At 42.6% G+C, this 17,532-nt stretch overlaps 1 protein-coding gene across 3 annotated transcripts in view; it reads right to left on the bottom strand.

The window, feature by feature from the left end:
• LOC115144908 (SHC-transforming protein 2-like) overlaps positions 1-17,532 on the bottom strand; it is a 35,807-nt gene that overhangs the window by 3,996 nt on the left and 14,279 nt on the right. For all 3 annotated transcript variants that reach the window (XM_029686035.2, XM_065003061.1, XM_065003062.1), the window contains exons 3-12: positions 16,398-16,468; positions 13,846-13,906; positions 13,638-13,757; positions 11,357-11,410; positions 11,117-11,168; positions 10,786-10,912; positions 9,437-9,614; positions 8,772-8,865; positions 631-801; positions 152-450 (exon numbers count right to left, since the gene is read on the bottom strand). In XM_029686035.2, the coding sequence (XP_029541895.1) occupies positions 152-450; positions 631-801; positions 8,772-8,865; positions 9,437-9,614; positions 10,786-10,912; positions 11,117-11,168; positions 11,357-11,410; positions 13,638-13,757; positions 13,846-13,906; positions 16,398-16,468 (1,227 nt within the window). The remainder of the gene's footprint in view (positions 1-151; positions 451-630; positions 802-8,771; positions 8,866-9,436; positions 9,615-10,785; positions 10,913-11,116; positions 11,169-11,356; positions 11,411-13,637; positions 13,758-13,845; positions 13,907-16,397; positions 16,469-17,532) is intronic.

Here is a 17,532-nt window from a genome sequence, read left to right as displayed (position 1 = left end):
TTGGTAGAAATTTTTGCAAATGTATAAAAAAAAATATATAAAAAAATATATTATTTACATAAGTAGCCTTGAGTCTTCTGTATACTCTCCAGCCCCCTACGCCATAATTTCCCCATCCAATATTGTTTATCACTCAGCGATTATCACTCACCATTCCCTCTGGGTCGACCAGTAGCAGGTGTTTGGGCAGACCGCAGTGCATGCCTGTCAGGACGTACTGGCCTGGGTTGGTGGCACTGTCTCGTACAAGGAAGTCCCCGTCTCGGACCAGCAGTTTCTCAGCGTCCCGGCGGCTCATACGGCCATGGTACCAGGCCTCCCGCCGAAGCTGCTCCTCTGTGGGGGCGACAGGGGCACGACGCCGGGGCGGACTGGGCCACTGGTCCTCCAACACACACACCCCACCGTTACCACCGGCCTCGTGCATCTTCAGAGCATCCTCAAAGGGTTCTGCAGAGAACCAGGAAGTGAGAACACATGCATGGCACACACACGGAACCTGACATGAATGACATCATCCATACATGCTAACCCAATTGCCCAGATACTCCCCACATCTTGAATAATAATGGTATCTCTATTGTGTCAGCGGCTGTGTTCAGCAGATGGGTAGATGTTGATGAGACTCACTCATGTCAAATATGTCTTTCTTGGGGCTGTCTGGCCCCCTGGCCCCCCTATGGCCCTCTGCTCCCTGCTCCAGGCCCTCCAGACTCTGGGTGTTCACATACAGGTGCTCTTCATAGTCCCTACTTCCCGGGGGATGGCCGTCTGCCCGCAGGTACCCATCTGATGTCAGACCTGTCAATCACAACTCAGTTTACTAACATACTACATTACCAAAAGTAGGTAGACACCCCTTCATATTAGTGGATTTGGCTATTTCAACCACAACCGTTGCTGACAGGTGTATAAATCGAGCACACAGCCATGCAATCTTCATAGGCCATTCTACAGCCAATGTTTGTCTTACTGAAGAGCTCAGTGACTTTCAATGTGGCACAGTCATAGGATGCCACCTTTCCAACAAGTTAGTTCTTCAAATGTCTGCCCTGCTAGAGCTGCCCCGGTCAACTTTAAGTGCTGTTATTGTGAAGTGGAAACATCAAGGGGCAACAACGGCTCAGTCGCGAAGTGATAGGCCACACAAGCTCACAGAACGGAATCGCAGAGTGCTGAAACGCGTAAACATTGTCTGTCCTTGGTTGCAACACTCACTACTGAGTTCCAAACTGCCTCTGGAAGCAACATCAGCACAAGAACTGTTCGTCAGGAGTTCTTGTGCTGGGGTTTCATTGGCAGCTGCACGGAAGCCTAAGATGTAAAGGTCACCGCCATTGGACTCTGAAGCAGTGGAAACATGTTCTTTGGAGTGATGAATCACGCTTCACCATCTGGCAGTCCGGCGGACGAATCTGGTTTTAGGGGATGCCAGGAGAACACTACCTACCCCAATGCATACTGAAAACTGTAAAGTTTGGTGGAGGAGGAATAATGGTCTGGGGCTGTTTTCATGGTTGGGGCCCTTAGTTCCAGTGAAGGGAAATCTTAATGCTACAGCATATGACATTCTAGACAATTCTGTGCTTCCAGCTTTGTGGCAACAGTTTGAGGACGACCCTTTACTGTTTCAGAATGACAATGCCCCCGTGCAGAAAACGAGGTCCAAAACTAAATGGTTGGTCGAGATCGATGTGGTAGAACTTGACTCACCTTCTCAGAGCGCATGACCTCAACCCCATCGAGCATCATTTGGGATGAATTGGAACGTCGACTGCGAGACAGGCCTAATCGCCTAACATCATTGACCGACCTCACTAATGCTCTTGTGGCTGAATGGAAGCAAGTTCCAGCAGCAATGTTCTAAATTCTAGTGGAAAGCCTTCCAAGAAGAGTGGAGGCTGTTATAGCAGCAAAGAGAGAACCAACTCCATATTAATGCCCATGATTTTGGAATGAGATGTTTGACGAGCACATACTTTTGGCCATATAGTGTATATACTTTAATGAAATTATATGAGAATGAAAATGTATTATTTGATTTTTTGCGGAGCTAGCATGTTGGAGTGAACGGCTGTGCGTGAGAGGCTCCTGCAACTTTTTTGCGAAATAATCTAATTTAACCTACTTTATGGCACCTTTTACAACAAACGTTTCTTTCTAATACAAGATTGTAACTTTTTATATGAAAATGCCGAGTAATAAGCAACCAAAGGACAATAAATCCACAGCGGAGGCCTACTCCCCACTAAACAACGAGACAGACATGGCGGGAGGCACATGCAACAACGTGACACTTACAGAACTTACCCGGGCTTTGGGGGAGCTACGTGTTGCTATAGCTTGAGGATCTTAAGGCCACTATTGCTGAACTGGACACCAAAATCGAGAGCATCATTCGAACGGTCGCTTCGCATGGCCAGAGTATTGTGGACCTTGAGAAAGCTTCTGAATTCAACGCTGGTAGGATCGACGAGTTAGAGAAGCTATGCACGTCATTGCAGGATACTGTGCAGAGGCTTTCTGTGAAAGTGCTGGACCTGGAGGGCCGATCCAGACGTAATAACCTTCGCGTTGTTGGTCTGGCAGAGGGGGTAGAGGCGGGCTCTCGCCCCACCGACTTCTTCGCCAAGCTATTGAAGGATGCAATGGGATCGGATGTTTTGGATTCGGATCCCCAGCTGGACCGCGCACATCGCTCCCTTGTCCCAGTGCCTGGACCGGGCCAACGTCCTCGCCCAGTAATCATCTGTTGTCACAGTTTCAAGACCAAGGATCTTATCCTGCGTGAAGCTCGAATGAGGGGCAACCTGTCACATAAAGGGCATCCATTCCATGTCGATGAGGATTATGCGCCCGATGTGGCAAAGCATCGCGCCGACTACAGAGATGTCATGACCAAACTCTACAAACTCCATCTTCGCCCAGCCTTACTCTTTCCCTGCAAGACTAAGAATTACCCCGCCTTCCGGTGAGAAGATTTGGCTCTCCTCGGTTTTGGACGCAGATAAGTTTATCCGGGGATATACACCAATCCCCCGTACAGGTTAGAGTGCCTTGTTATTGCGTGTTAGGGTCTGCTCATGGACTCGAATCCATACTATACCATATTGGGTGAAAACGTATTAAACGGGCTCAACAAGGGCTACCGAGCATGTATGACGCTGAGCAGACCAATGGATGGCGGTCAGAGCTCTCATTTAACGTTAAATTCACTTTCATCCCGGCTGTGCTCAGCGATGCATATTTTATACTTCCAGGTTTGATCACTGACACCTTCGGACGGATATACTTATATTCCCCCACTTTTGTTTTGTTATTTATTTTACAATCCTTACATTATTCTTACTACCATACCATTTATTTATTGCTTGCAGGGGACTGGGGGTGATGGTTGGGAGGGGGCAGACACCTGGTTAGCAGGTTGATGTTTTGTGCCGTTCTGCCTTTGTCTGGCCGTGGGCCTCTCTCCCGACTAGAGTCCCACCAGCCCTCTGTAGTGCTTATGTATGTGTAGGTGTGCGTACATATAATTACTATTTGTACTTTGTTACTATTTTCTCTTAGCATTTTAGTATTATGTATGTGTATATTTTAAATCAGTGTAGATTGTTATTCTGGGGTATGAATGTTTGTATGTGTATATGTGCATATGGATGTATATACATATTCTTTAAATATATATTTTTATATATGATTTTTTTGTGTGGGTATGTATACATACATGTATATGTGTAAGTCGCTCTGGATAAGAGCGTCTGCTAAATGACTTAAATGTAAATGTAAATGTGTATGTATATGTGTATATATATAAATACATATATATATATATACATACACACATATATATACATACATACATACATACATACACATATATATACATACACACACATACACATACCTACATATATATATATACATACACACACACATATATGTGTGTGTGTGTCTGTATGTGTGTGTGTATGTATGTATATATATATTAAACATATTTTTTTTATGGGGGGAACGTTTAATTTAACAAATCCTTCTTCCGATCTCCTGACCCACAGTATGTAAAGGTACGGCTGACTATGTCGGTTGCGGATGGTTTATTTTTTGACCGGCAGTGTTTAGCAATATAATCTTGTGGCTATATCTTGCTTATCACTGGGATTGACCCAGGATGACGCTTAAATGCGCAATATGTTTAAGTTGCAACTTATTCGGTTTAGGTTTATTAGATGCTAACTGAACACTTAACTCGCGGGAGCCTCCTCAGTTCATATGTTAGTAGAAGTTCTAGGATAGTGAGAGGTGAACGTATAGTTGGGATTTTATTTTTGTTTTACCTCTTGTTCGAGGTCGCGCGGTGCTTTTTTGGCATCGGCCAGACAATGTGTTTATTATTTTTATTTTTCCCTTTTTTTTCTTCCTGTTTGTACATGCCTGTTGATGGGGGGGGTAAGTGTTGGGGAAATTAGGGGAACAGGGTGGGAAGTAAATGTGCTTGCAGGGGGGGTGGGGTGGGTTGGATACTGCTCGGGTGTAGGTGCTACATATGCTGATCGTGATGGTTTGGTGCGCTTTCTTACCTTTTTATCAAGTTACATGGTATGCAGGCCACCATAGGAACTACAAACGAGAGGAGGCTTACATTCACTTCCTGGAATGTCAAGGGTTTAAACGAATCAATTAAGAGGGGCAAGGTCCTAGCCCACTTGAAAGCACTCTCGTCTGATATTATATTTTTGCAAGAAACCCATCTGAAGAATAACTCTCATAGCAGACTTAAGTGTAGGTGGGTGGGGCAAGTGTATCACTAACTTCTCTGCCAAAACGAGAGGCACAGCGATTCTGGTACGGAAAGGAATTCCCTTTCTACATAAAACCACTATTGCGGATAAAGAGGGTCGGTATGTGATTGCAATAGGAGAAATCCACTCTACCTCAGTAACTCTACTAAATATCTATGGGCCAAACATTGACAACCCCTCTTTTTTCAAAAGAGTCCTTGCCCTGATTCCAGATATCTCCCATACTAACCTGGTCATTGGAGGGGACCTTAACTGTGTGCTTGACCAATATTTGGATAGATCCTCTACCCGGCGAACCCCTACCTCCTATTCAAGCGAATTCTTGAATACCTACCTAAAAAATTCGAACATATTTGATATATGGAGGATCGCTAACCCTACGGGTAGGGAATACTCCTTTTACTCTCATGTTCACAAGGTTTACACTCGAATTGACTACTTTTTGTTGGATGCTAGACTACTCCCCTATACCTGTAATGTGAGGTATCATGATATTATAATCTCGGACCACAGTCCACTCACCTTCTCCCTGAGATTGGGTGACATTGTACCAAACGAGAGGGTCTGGAGGTTGAATCCTCAGCTCCTCACAGAACCAACATTCTGTGAATATCTTAAAAGACCAAATTACATTTTTCTTTGATACCAACGACAACACAGAGACCTCCCCAGCATTATTGTGGGAAACACTGAAGGCTTATCTGAGAGGCTATATCATCTCCTTTCAGGCTGCCAGGAGTAGGCAAAACAGAGGAAAACTGGAGGGACAAATTCACTTACTGGATAGGGAGAATGCTAGCCACCCATCTATGGAGAAACATAAAAAAAATTACCTCTTTAAAATTTGAATATAATCAGATTCTCTCAGCTAAAATGGCTAAATCTTTTCTCTATGCCAAGCAAAAATATTTTGAGTTTGGTGACAAACCACACAAATTACTCGCCAGACAACTTCGAAAAAATGTGAGTGACCGAATGATTCACAGGGTTAAATCTGCATCTGGGGAATTACTCTCTTCCCCCAAAGACATCAATGACAGATTCCGGCAGTTTTATGAGACTCTATATACATCTAAAGCGGATCCTAACCCCTTAATTATGCAAACATTTTTGGAGGACTGTAATCTTCCTGCCCTGAACCAGGAAGATTCTAACTTCCTGAATAAGGAAATATCTCTTGATGAAATCCGAGAAACAATTAAATCTCTAAAGAGTGGCAAGACCCCGGGCCCAGATGGATACCCTGGTGAATTCTATAAAACATTCAGCAACATGCTCTCCCCCTATCTGCACAAAATGTTGATTCAGGCCAATGAGGATGGAGCTCTCCCTTCTACTTTGGACGAAGCGTTCATTACAGTTATACATAAGAAGTGTAAAGATCCAGAAGAGGTAGGGTCATACAGACCAATATCTCTCCTTAATACAGACCAAAAGATTTTAGCAAAAACTCTGGCTAACAGGCTTAGCACTTTAATTGGCAAATTGGTCCATTCGGATCAGACCGGCTTTATCCCTAACAGAAACTCATTCTTCAATCTCAGGCGCCTCTTCAATATTATGTATTCTCAGAGGTTACCCAACGTGGACCTTGCCGTCATATCTCTTGACGCCGAAAAGGCCTTTGACCAAGTTGAGTGGCCCTATCTATTCAAGGTCCTACAGACATTTAATATTGGAGATAGGTTCATAAATTGGATCCAGCTTTTATATAGGAACCCCTGTGCCAGAATACTCACTAACCAATCATTGTCGCCCCGATTTAACCTCAACAGGGGGACAAGGCAGGGTTGTGCGCTGTCACCTAAGCTCTTTGCCCTAATTATCGAACCGCTCGCTCAGACGATTAGATCTCATGCAGCAATACACGGCAATAATACTAAAGATACTCTAAATAAGATCTCCCTATACACAGATGACATCCTCCTCTATGTAACAGAACCCCAGGCTAGTATCCCAGCTATTCTTGATGTGATCAATTTGTTTGGTACCTTCTCGGGATACAGAATAAATTGGAACGAGTGAATTAATGCCCATACGGTCGCAAAATACCTCCTGGCTAGAACATCTCCCATTCAGAAAAATTTACCTACCTAGGAATTGTAGTTACCAAACAATACTCCTTACTATTTAAAGAGAATTTCCCCTCTGATACAAAAACTCAAAGCAAACATACTATTTTGGAGAACTCTCCCAATTTCTCTGCTCGGAAGAATTAATGCCATTAAAATGGTCTTCCTCCCACAACTGCTCTACCTATATCAGAACATCCCAGTATTCATACCTAAATCCTTTCATAAACAACTGGACTCAATTATCAATCCTTTCATCTGGGATTATAAAACACACAGGAAAAAACACCTCTGTAAATCCAAGATGGAAGGAGGATTGTCTCTCCCAAATTTTATATTTTATTACTGGGCCGCTAACCTCCGCATTGTTACGTTTCTGTTGGATGACGTACTTCCGGCATCCAGCTGGCTTAGTATGGAGCGTGAGGAGTGTCACCCCTTCTCTATTGGCGCTGTGATTTTGTCGCCTGTCAATCTGGAAATGTCACTTTATTGTAACAATCTGATTATACATAGCACAGTCCGAATCTGGAAGCAAATTAAAGTCCACTTTGAGCTTAGACCAATGTCATTCATGCTCCCTGTCGCCAGGAATCCCTCCTTTGCCCCTTCTAACCTCGATAACACCTTTGAGCGATGGGGAGAGTTGGGGATAAGTACCATAGGGGATTTATACATAGAAGGGACCTTTGCTTCCTTTGAGTTGCTGAGGGAAACTTATAATCTTCCCAGAAGTAATTTTTTCAGATTCCTACTAATTAGAGACTACGTTAGAAAACACCTCTCAACATTTGGGAATGCTAAACCTTCCATGTTTGACAGATGCATAAAAATATGCCCCACCTCAGATAAACTGATATCGCGTCTATATGATGCTTTTCAATCTGTTAGCACACCTTCTACTGATGCAATCAAGGCAAAATGGGAGGAAGAACTAGGGACTGACATCTCGGTGGCAGACTAGGAAGAGAGCTTGGAGTATATCCACACATGCTCCATTAATTCCAGACATCGTCTCATACAATTCAAGGTATTACACTATTCCAAAACTAAACTGCATAGGATATTTCCTGACACATCCCTTACATGTGATAAATGTCAGGCTACGCAGGGTACACTACTCCACTGCTTTGCCCTATGCTCTAGCTTGCATGGTTATTGGTGTGGAATTTTTGGGATCCTCTCTGAAGTTTTGGAGACTTCATTAGATCCAGACCCGCTTCTGATAATCCTGGGAGTATCTGAGTCCCTAAACGGATTAACCAACCCCCAAAAACAACTAATCTCGTATGGTCTCATCTCGGCAAAAAAACGAATCTTGTTGTTTTGAAAAAGGAGGGAAGCGCCCTCTACCAAATTATGGCTCAGTGAATTGGCAAACACTGTACACTTAGAAAGAATTAGATATATTCTGAACAATAAATTATCAACATTTGATCAAATCTGGCAGCCTTTCCTCTCCTACTTGGACGAGTCGGCGCTGTGAATTTGTACTTATTAACGCACTCTCAATTGTAATATTTTAATCTACCTTTGGGCAGCATGTGCTGGCCCTGCCACCCGAGCAGTTGGGAGGGGGGGCGGCATCTTCCCTCTTTCTTTCTACGTGTCCTTGTTTTGTATGTCGTGTTTTGTATTATTTGTTCTGCACCCAGAACTCTGGGTCTTGTTGTTCCTGTATGCTCTTTTATGTTTAGATAAGAATTGTATACCTGTCTTGTATACCTATACACCATTCTGGTGTGTGTTTAATAAAAAATATTTGAAACGGAAAAAAAAGAATTACATTTTTTTTTTAAAGAAATAAAAAGAAAATGTATTTATTTACCCAACCATTATAATGCCTATGACTTGCAGTATTGTGTCCTGCAGTACCATATCAGGCCACATGGTGTCTCACCTGAGCTGCCGTTGTTCTCAGTGTCCCAGTGAAGCTCGTAGCACAGCTGACCTGAGGGGTAGGACACCGTGTCTCTCCTGGCCGGAGAACCGATCTAAAAACAGATTCCACAAAATCTCATTAGCATTACTAATGGTAGACATGTGCTTCTTTATGACTCTTCAGACCACCTGTTAATAAATAGTTCCTCTCTTGCCTATATAATACACTTCTACAGACACCATATGTTTGAATCCTCAGTTTAGACTGTAGGGTATAAGGAATACTTTTCTCTCACCAATTAGGCAACCCAGAGGCCTGGTTTCTATCTCCTGTGATGTCTATCTCTTGTAACTATGTAGCAGGGTAGCCTGGTGGTTAGAGCGTTGGACTAGTAACCGGAAGGTTGCAAGTTCAAACCCCTGAGCTGACAAGGTACAAATCTGTCGTTCTGCCCCTGAACAGGCAGTTAACCCACTAGGCTGTCATTGAAAATAAGAATTTGTTCTTAACTGACTTGCCTAGTTAAATAAAGGTAAAATTAAATCTACAGTTATTGAGTTCACTGCTACTGTAAGTCCACAGCTCTCTCTTATATACATTATGGGGGCAAGGTCATCAGTCGTGTGTCCACAGATACTAGATCAAAGGGTTTATGTAGGTAATCCTGGAGGCTGGGGAATCACCTGCGCTGCCTTGCTCTGTGGTTGGCTGTGGACGTGGCCCAGCAAGGCCGTACAAGGCCTCAGCCTCGAGTCCACCACTCCTCCAACAGGAGGCTCCTTCCCTGGGATGCTGTTGTAGTAGTCATGCTCCGAGGAGTCCTCGTCATCACCCCACGCCGAGTCCTCTGTCCTGATGTTCCTGAGGTGACACGGTTAGAATAGAGGTAATTGAATTTCCAAAATGTGACAAGGAAAAGGGATCAGACACATCCTCCACAGCCAATAACATAAAACACTAGGTTTGAATGGTTATATTGTTGGTAGCAGGAGATACATTTGAATCAAGAGCAGAGCAGGTACAGTAGAGTTCTGTCTACCCGGTGACACAGCGAAACACATTACACTTTAAATAACAGTTTTGATTTAATTGGGATCAAAACAGGATGATGGGCTGAAATCTGAGCGCAGCATATCACATTTCTAACACCTGACCGAGAGAAAAAAGGACGAGTTTCATATCGAGTTGAGTGTGTGTCTGTGTAAAATGCAAGTCAACGCTTTAAATAGGACACCATGCTTGCACTGTACCAATGTGTGCTAACCACATAGGATGAATACATTGTGTGTATTTAAGTATTTTTTGTTGTTGTAGTGGGGACAGTAACATTAGTCATTTAAAAAAAATTGACTTTAAAGGTGCACTATGCAGAAAGTCGCTACACCATTTCCTGGTTGCTAAAACTCTAATAGTTTGCCTAATTTCAGTTTATGTGACAAAACTAGGAAGTATGGTGTAGAGAATCATTGTACCATCTAAACAGCTGTGAAATATATTTTTCATAACCAAAAATATTGTATTTTCAGCTGTTTGAAGCTGGTGTACAAAACCAAATTAAAAACCGCAAAAACGAAACATAAGAATGGGAAGCATAGAAATAGTAAACATAGAACAGATCTACCACTTCTTAGACTTGCTTTCAATGAGAATGACAGATCTCTAACTTACTATGTGAATTTGGTCAGGTCGCCCAAAAATACATATTGTTTTATATGTTTTTCTATACTTTATTATGTTTAGCTCACATAATCTAATTTAAAAGTATGCAGAAAGGCTTCTGTAATAGAATAAACATGGCAAAAACTAATGTAGACATTAATACATGCATTTCTATAGCTTCCTAACTATTTTCTACAATGGTGGAGGCACGGTGGCTTCAACACAGCGTCTCCTATCAGTCATCTATTGCAGGGTTTCTCAAACTTGGTCCTGAGTAACGTTTTGTTTTTTTGCTCTAGCACTACACAGCTAATTAAAATAACCAACTCATCATCAGGCTTGATCTAGTGTATATATAAATCATTGGTCTCACCTCTCCATGGTGGGGATGGCTTTGGGAGGGCTGTGGAGGTACTGTTTAAACTGCAGTTCAAAGGCCTGGCCGATGGTACTGATGACATTCTGGGCTAGACCGTCACCACACTCCAGGATATGGCATGCTGAAGAGAACACAGTGGATGTGAGTGCTGCAACGCCCCTGTGAGCATAACAACTTATATTTTAAAGAATAGTTAGAAAACATCAATATCTTTAACTTAAACAACTGTTAGTGAACCATATTGTCAGTAAACTCTCATGCGTTTAATGCCAGGAAGAAACTGCATGGACGTATAATAGACATATTATTTCTGTTTATGAAATACCTCTCTGATTGACTGGATCTTTGGCCACATAAGCAACATAATCCGGCGTGTCCTGCAACGGAGGGAAAAACCTCAATAAACTCTGATGAATTAGGATATAATTGAATAAGATGGTCACAGGATTGGAAAACGGTGAAAAGCAGCCAAGTCAGACATGCAGTCTACCAATCGGCCCATTTCAACAAACAGACAGAGGAAAACAGGGAAAGCCTAAAGTGCACTTATGCTACAAACTCTCACCGTGTCTCCCCCAGAGGCAAAGGAGATGGACTCCATGGGATGGTGTGCTATCACCTGTGAAAGAGAGAGAGAAAGAAAGGAAGGTGCAGACTTTATATCAGTCCTTCACCACATCAATATCACATCTTCTACTAATCAGCTATCCTAAAACAGGAAGCTAAAAAGATAGCAATTTATTGCTTTGTGTTGCACTACCCTGCTGTGAGCTAGCCAAAGCCAAGTGTGTGATATGAAGTGTGATAGCCCCCCACCCACACCCCACTTTGCCATTCCCTAGCTTTGCCATTCCCTAGTTTTGTCATTCCCTAGCTTTGTCATTCCCTAGCTTTGCCATTCCTTAGCTTTGTCATTCCCTAGCTTTGTCATTCCCTAGCTTTGCCATTCCCTAGTTTTGTCATTCCCTAGCTTTGCCATTCCCTAGCTTTGTCATTCCCTAGCTTTGCCATTCCCTAGCTTTGTCATTCCCTAGCTTTGCCATTCCCTAGCTTTGTCATTCCCTAGCTTTGTCATTCCCTAGCTTTGTCATTCCCTAGCTTTGCCATTCCCTAGCTTTGCCATTCCCTAGCTTTGCCATTCCCTAGCGTTGTCATTCCCTAGCGTTGTCATTCCCTAGTTTGTCATTCCCTAGCTTTGTCATTCCCTAGGTTTAGCTGAACTGACGCGCCTGATTACACCTTTCATATCACAGACCTGGCATTAGCTAACCCAATTGTTCTCACCTCTCCGTGGTGGAGGAACTTGAATGTCATTTACTGCATTTCTACACAATTGAAAAACTCTAAAATGCTATTTGGAGAACAACAAAAACAAACAAAAATGACCCCAGACATTAATTCTCACCGCAATAATGGGTTTAAATGTCAGTGGAAATGCATACACAATGTCAACCACATCATAAAATTATGCATTTACTTGTGGAAAGGCCCATACCGTGCTACGTGAAATAGATGCATAACCAGTCACAACAAGGCCAACTTCAAATGCTGAGATCAATGTGAAAGTAATAGATACATAAAACAGCTGGCCACGAGGCTTACTAGGCCGAGGTCAAATGCAGACATCAAATTCAAATCATTTGGTGCATTGCCTGAATGACCGGCCATACAAACTGTCTGGCACTGTCTCTGCTCTTTGCCTTCTTCAAGATGAACTGAAATATTGTAGTAAGTTAAGGTGATTTTGTTAACCAAATGTGATAAAGAAGCATGATGCTACCCTTAAAACTGCTAAAACTCATATTTATGTTAAAACGTTTGGAAATTGGCTCATCTGACTACTACGTGCCGCCATCTTGATAACGTATCACCAATGACATCCTTGAATGGTTCGTCTGACAGGCAGCACAGATTACAATGCATGTTAGGAGCCTCAATGAGAATGCTTTCATTTTGACAACAATAAAAACACAGTATATGAAAATAAGACGGATTTGGACGAAAAGATCGCAAAGCAGTTGGTGAGAAAAGGCCTTAACTTCGGCTAACACAGTATGATCCGATGCCCAAGTCAAAGCTAGTAGTAATGTTTAACACAGCTAGACCTTACTCGCTGAATGAACACACAAACATGTGCAAGTGGGTTTTTGACTGGACTACTCCGGCTTAATCGATGCTAGCTATCAACTTTGTTCTTGTGGACATCATGCATTTAGCTAGCTTACACAATGTCAGGTAAAAGTAGATCCACTGACCATGTGAAAATCACTGTAATGTAGCCAACAGCTTAATGAGCTCAAAAATGTATGCAAGTGGATTTTTAACCGGATTATAAAGGCTTGTTAACATGATTGTGTGTATTTTGTTGTTTTTCCATCTCAAATTGGTAGTTTTAACTTTAAGTTTATTCACTTCTTTATCAGAGTCTTGTTTTAAAAAATCCATGAGTAAAGTAGGCACACGGATGCTCTACCATTCCCCTGACGTTGTTTCAATATGGCTGCGGCCATATCTCTCTAAGCTTGTGCTTGGCGCTCAAAAAACGTATCATATTATGTTCTAAAAGCACATTCTACAAGAAAACCTAACACCGTAAAACAATGATGTAGGTTGATTTGAGCGTTTCAGTTCCACTTTAAAGTGAGAGAAGGGCATTGCAGGCTAGACTGGCAGCTTCTCTCCAAGCGATGCTCTGCATGGTCATAAAGCCAGCCAACTAATACATTTTAATCGGGATTGGAATCATTTTGGTCTACTTTTTTGTAGCGACTGCCATACTCTGATGGCCCTGGGTGTGATATCCTGTGCTATGTTCTGTGGTTAGTTGTAGAGAGGGGATCCCTAACCTGTCGTGTCGTGGGGATGAGCAGGTTGAGGCCCTCTATAGAGATGTTGACAGCGATGCCCATACCAGCGAAGCGCAGGTTACTCTTCCCCATGATGGTCTGCAGGGCCTTGTTAATGTTCTTCAGGACAGGAGCACAGAGCTTGGGTTAGCATCACACACACACAAACTTAACTACAGTGTTGCATCAACATATTTTTTTCGCCCACCTTCTTCCTCCAGGCCCCCTTACTCCCAGGCACAGCTTCACACAGTCTGTTGATGGCCTCCCTGGGTGGGTGGAGAGGGAAAGAGGAGAGGCAAAGGGGTCACAATGACAACACACTAAGACGAGACCGTTACAGCCATACTGAATCCCATATCTCCCCCTTAACCATACCATTGAAGAGTTCTAGATCTGAGCATCATGGTAATATTTCCATCTTGCCCTTTGATAGTCTAGAAGAGCATCTTGCCATGTTGGATACACCTAGCCAATCCACTCAGATCTACTAAATAGGATATGGGCTAGGGGTCAATTTAGAATTCAGCATCAAGCAGCTACATGGGAAAATGTTGAAAAGTCTAACTGTACTCCTTCATCCTCAACCTATAGACAGCCTATGGGTGAAGTGGTTACGTAAGCTATAGAGAAAGCAGGTCAGTAGCCCCTCCCTCAGCCTCAGGTCAGAGGTCAGGGGTCACCAATCCATCTCACTTCAAAAATTTAGCCCAAACAACTACCTCTTTCCCTACTGTATTTTATTTATTTATTTATTTTGCTCCTTTGCACCCCATTATTTTTATTTCTACTTTGAACATTCTTCCATTGCAAATCTACCATTCCAGTGTTTTACTTGCTATATTGTATTTACTTTGCCACCATGGCCTTTTTTTGCCTTTACCTCCCTTATCTCACCTCATTTGCTCACATTGTATATAGACTTATTTTTCTACTGCTTTATTGACTGTATGTTTGTTTTACTTCATGTGTAACTCTGTGTCGTTGTATGTGTCGAACTGCTTTGCTTTATCTTGGCCAGGTCGCAATTGTAAATGAGAACTTGTTCTCAACTTGCCTACCTGGTTAAATAAAGGTGAAATAAATCAAATAAAATAAAAAGGTCACAGGGAGGTCCCTCAGATCAAAGCAGGACAGAAGATGTCTAATCTCAGTTTACACAAGGCTAACAGGAGGAACACTTAATATCAATATCCTATTCAGCTGAGTTCACATAAGCATATTCTCCCCAGTAAATTCTGTTTGGGTAAGGAACAAAAACATCTCAGCATGATTGATGTCTTGGTCTGAGGATTTATGGCCTCATTAGGCTCTATTCGATTTAGCCTTCATTTTCCTCTCCATTTATTCTCCTGATTCAGAAGCAATGGGAGAGCCACATTTTGTGGTGTACTACTGCAGTGTATTCTATGCCATTAGGATGCTCTAACTGTGAGCATGGGCAGCCTTGGGGACTAATGAGTGATGATGTCTGATGATGTTGTCCCCTTGTGTGGTGGCAGAGACAGCCGGAACATAGGGTCTGTCAGGGGACAGAGGGGACAGGTGGTGGCGCCAGCTAGAGTCAAGGATCAGCATCCATCTCCAGTAAAGGACTTTTAAGAGAGTTTTGGAAAACAGCATTTGCATATGACTCAACTTGAGGCCTGGGAGAATAGCAGTGCATGGATCCTGGGCCTGAGTGTTTTGGTGTGTTAGTCTACAGTCTCTGTCCTGGCCAAGTACAGTCCCATTGGAGCATATTGGTCCAAAACCATGACATTGCATGACCTGTCAAAGAGGACCTTCAGACTCATGCAGGAACAACAAATAATCAGTGGTTTAATCTCCAGGCAGTCTTTGAAGTTTTTTCATGGGGAATGACAGGATTTTTGTTAAGCTGCCAATAACAAACGACTGCAGAAAATACACAACAGGAAAAAAAACTAATAGAAGCAGAACAGGAAAAACAGGAAAAACTCATTTCATTAAATTAATTAATTCGGAATGCATGGTTAAATGTAAACATCCCAAACTGTTCTTCAATATCCTTAGACAATAACGGTATAGTGTAAACAAATGTCATTCTGAAAGCAATGATAACTGAGCTCGTTACTAAATTATTCAAACGGAGCACTGGTAAGTTCATTATATCATAGATCTTGCCATAATACTGTCATAAATACATCCATCTTCAATCTCTGCTCTTTAAACCATATAAACATTATATTTCTCCCACTTCCTTCTTCCTTGTTGTTTTACTCTGTCTCCCACAGACAGGCAGGGTAGAGTCCATGTGGACCACTGCAGCTCAGCTCTCCACAGTCATTAGCGAGCATCATCAATAATAGATCTCTCCATCACTCCATCTCTGCCTCTCCCCCAGCACTTAAGCCCTGTGTGTGTGTGGGCTCAGATTACTGACAATCGATCATGGAGGAGAGAAATATAGGGAGGGCCTACACTGCTCCAACTCAGGCAAGGAGCCCCGCGCACACAGACACACAAGCACACATGTGAGTGCCAACAGTCACACACACAGCAAAAGCTCACATGTGCCATTGACATGCATAAATGGCTACGTCAAAATGTCACAGTATTCTGGGCCTTCTGCAGGAACTGTTTCCCTCTAGTGATATCATTACAGGGGAAAGCTGGACTGGCATGCCTGTGAATCTCTACCTGATTTGGTATCACTGTGACTTGTGTTTACCTTCTCCCTCTGCTCAGATTGGGTTCTATTGACTCATCACAAGCAGGACATTCTCAACTCTCGCTTACCTCGTCACCTGGGTCCGAGTGTTGAAGTCCAGCGATCGCATCGACTTCAACACCTCAATGCAGCCCATGTACTGCAAAGACAGAAAAACAACATACTTTATCACATGACAGATTTCCAACCCAGATGTATTATTCTATAGATTCCTTTTCTCAATCCAATTAGAGGGTCGTTAATACATACAGTACTTTACAAGACAGGAACTGTCATGACCGCCCTTTTCACTGATACATGGCACTACGGCAATGGGTCACACACAGTGTGGCATGTATTTCCAGAATGGTTAACACATTACTGTATAGTATGAAACATATCTATACCATAGTACTAATACCCCATATAGTAACATAGTCAATATGACTGAGGCCCAGTCATTTGCAGGCAGTGTTAGGGACGGGGTAATGGTCTGGTTAAGGTGGTAATAATGGGTATTAGATTAGGGAGCTGCAGCCTCAGAGGCCCCAGAGGAGTGTGTGAGTGTGTGTGTGTGTGTTTTGTGTGTGGGTGTGTGTTTGTTAGAGTGTGTGTCACGGGAGACCCAGGAAAGTGCTCTGGGAGAGGTTACTCCATCACCAGGGCTCCCCTGGAGTCTGTTATTAGTCACACTGAAACTCCCATCTACTACCAAAAAGACTATTATACATCATACGTATGCTACGTATACTAGGACATTAAATGGGCTGTATTATTGAACCATATCAGCATCGGAGTAATTTAAACATCATAGATCTAAGCCAATTTAAATTATGTTTAAATAGGCCACATCTCCTTTAAAATCCTCTTCTGTCTATGCATCATGCCCTGTGTACCAACCGTACACAGCTCCCAGAAAAAGACACATTTTGTCATTTGTATTTAATTTGTCTTGATTAGCAATTGAAATCCATGGGTGTTGTCGTGGAAAGTATTAAAACAAATATTATTCAGATACCGGAGCTTGTGAATTCAATTAGACTTTTATTGCAGAGAACAACAAAAGCCGAGCACCTCCATGGAAGACTGCCTTCTTATTCTTAGTGCTTGGCTTTTATACATTTTTACCTTTACATAACATCATCACCCCACTTGCTTTGTTACATAGTTTCCATTCTCTTATTGGCTCAGATATTGGGGCATAGATTCTATTGGTGGCGTGGC

Source organism: Oncorhynchus nerka, linkage group LG17 (genome assembly GCF_034236695.1).
Source record: "Oncorhynchus nerka isolate Pitt River linkage group LG17, Oner_Uvic_2.0, whole genome shotgun sequence".
NCBI classification, from domain to species: Eukaryota; Metazoa; Chordata; class Actinopteri; order Salmoniformes; family Salmonidae; genus Oncorhynchus; species Oncorhynchus nerka.
The sequence above is the reverse complement of the archived record's forward strand: the minus strand, read 5'-3'. Positions and strand labels throughout refer to the sequence as shown.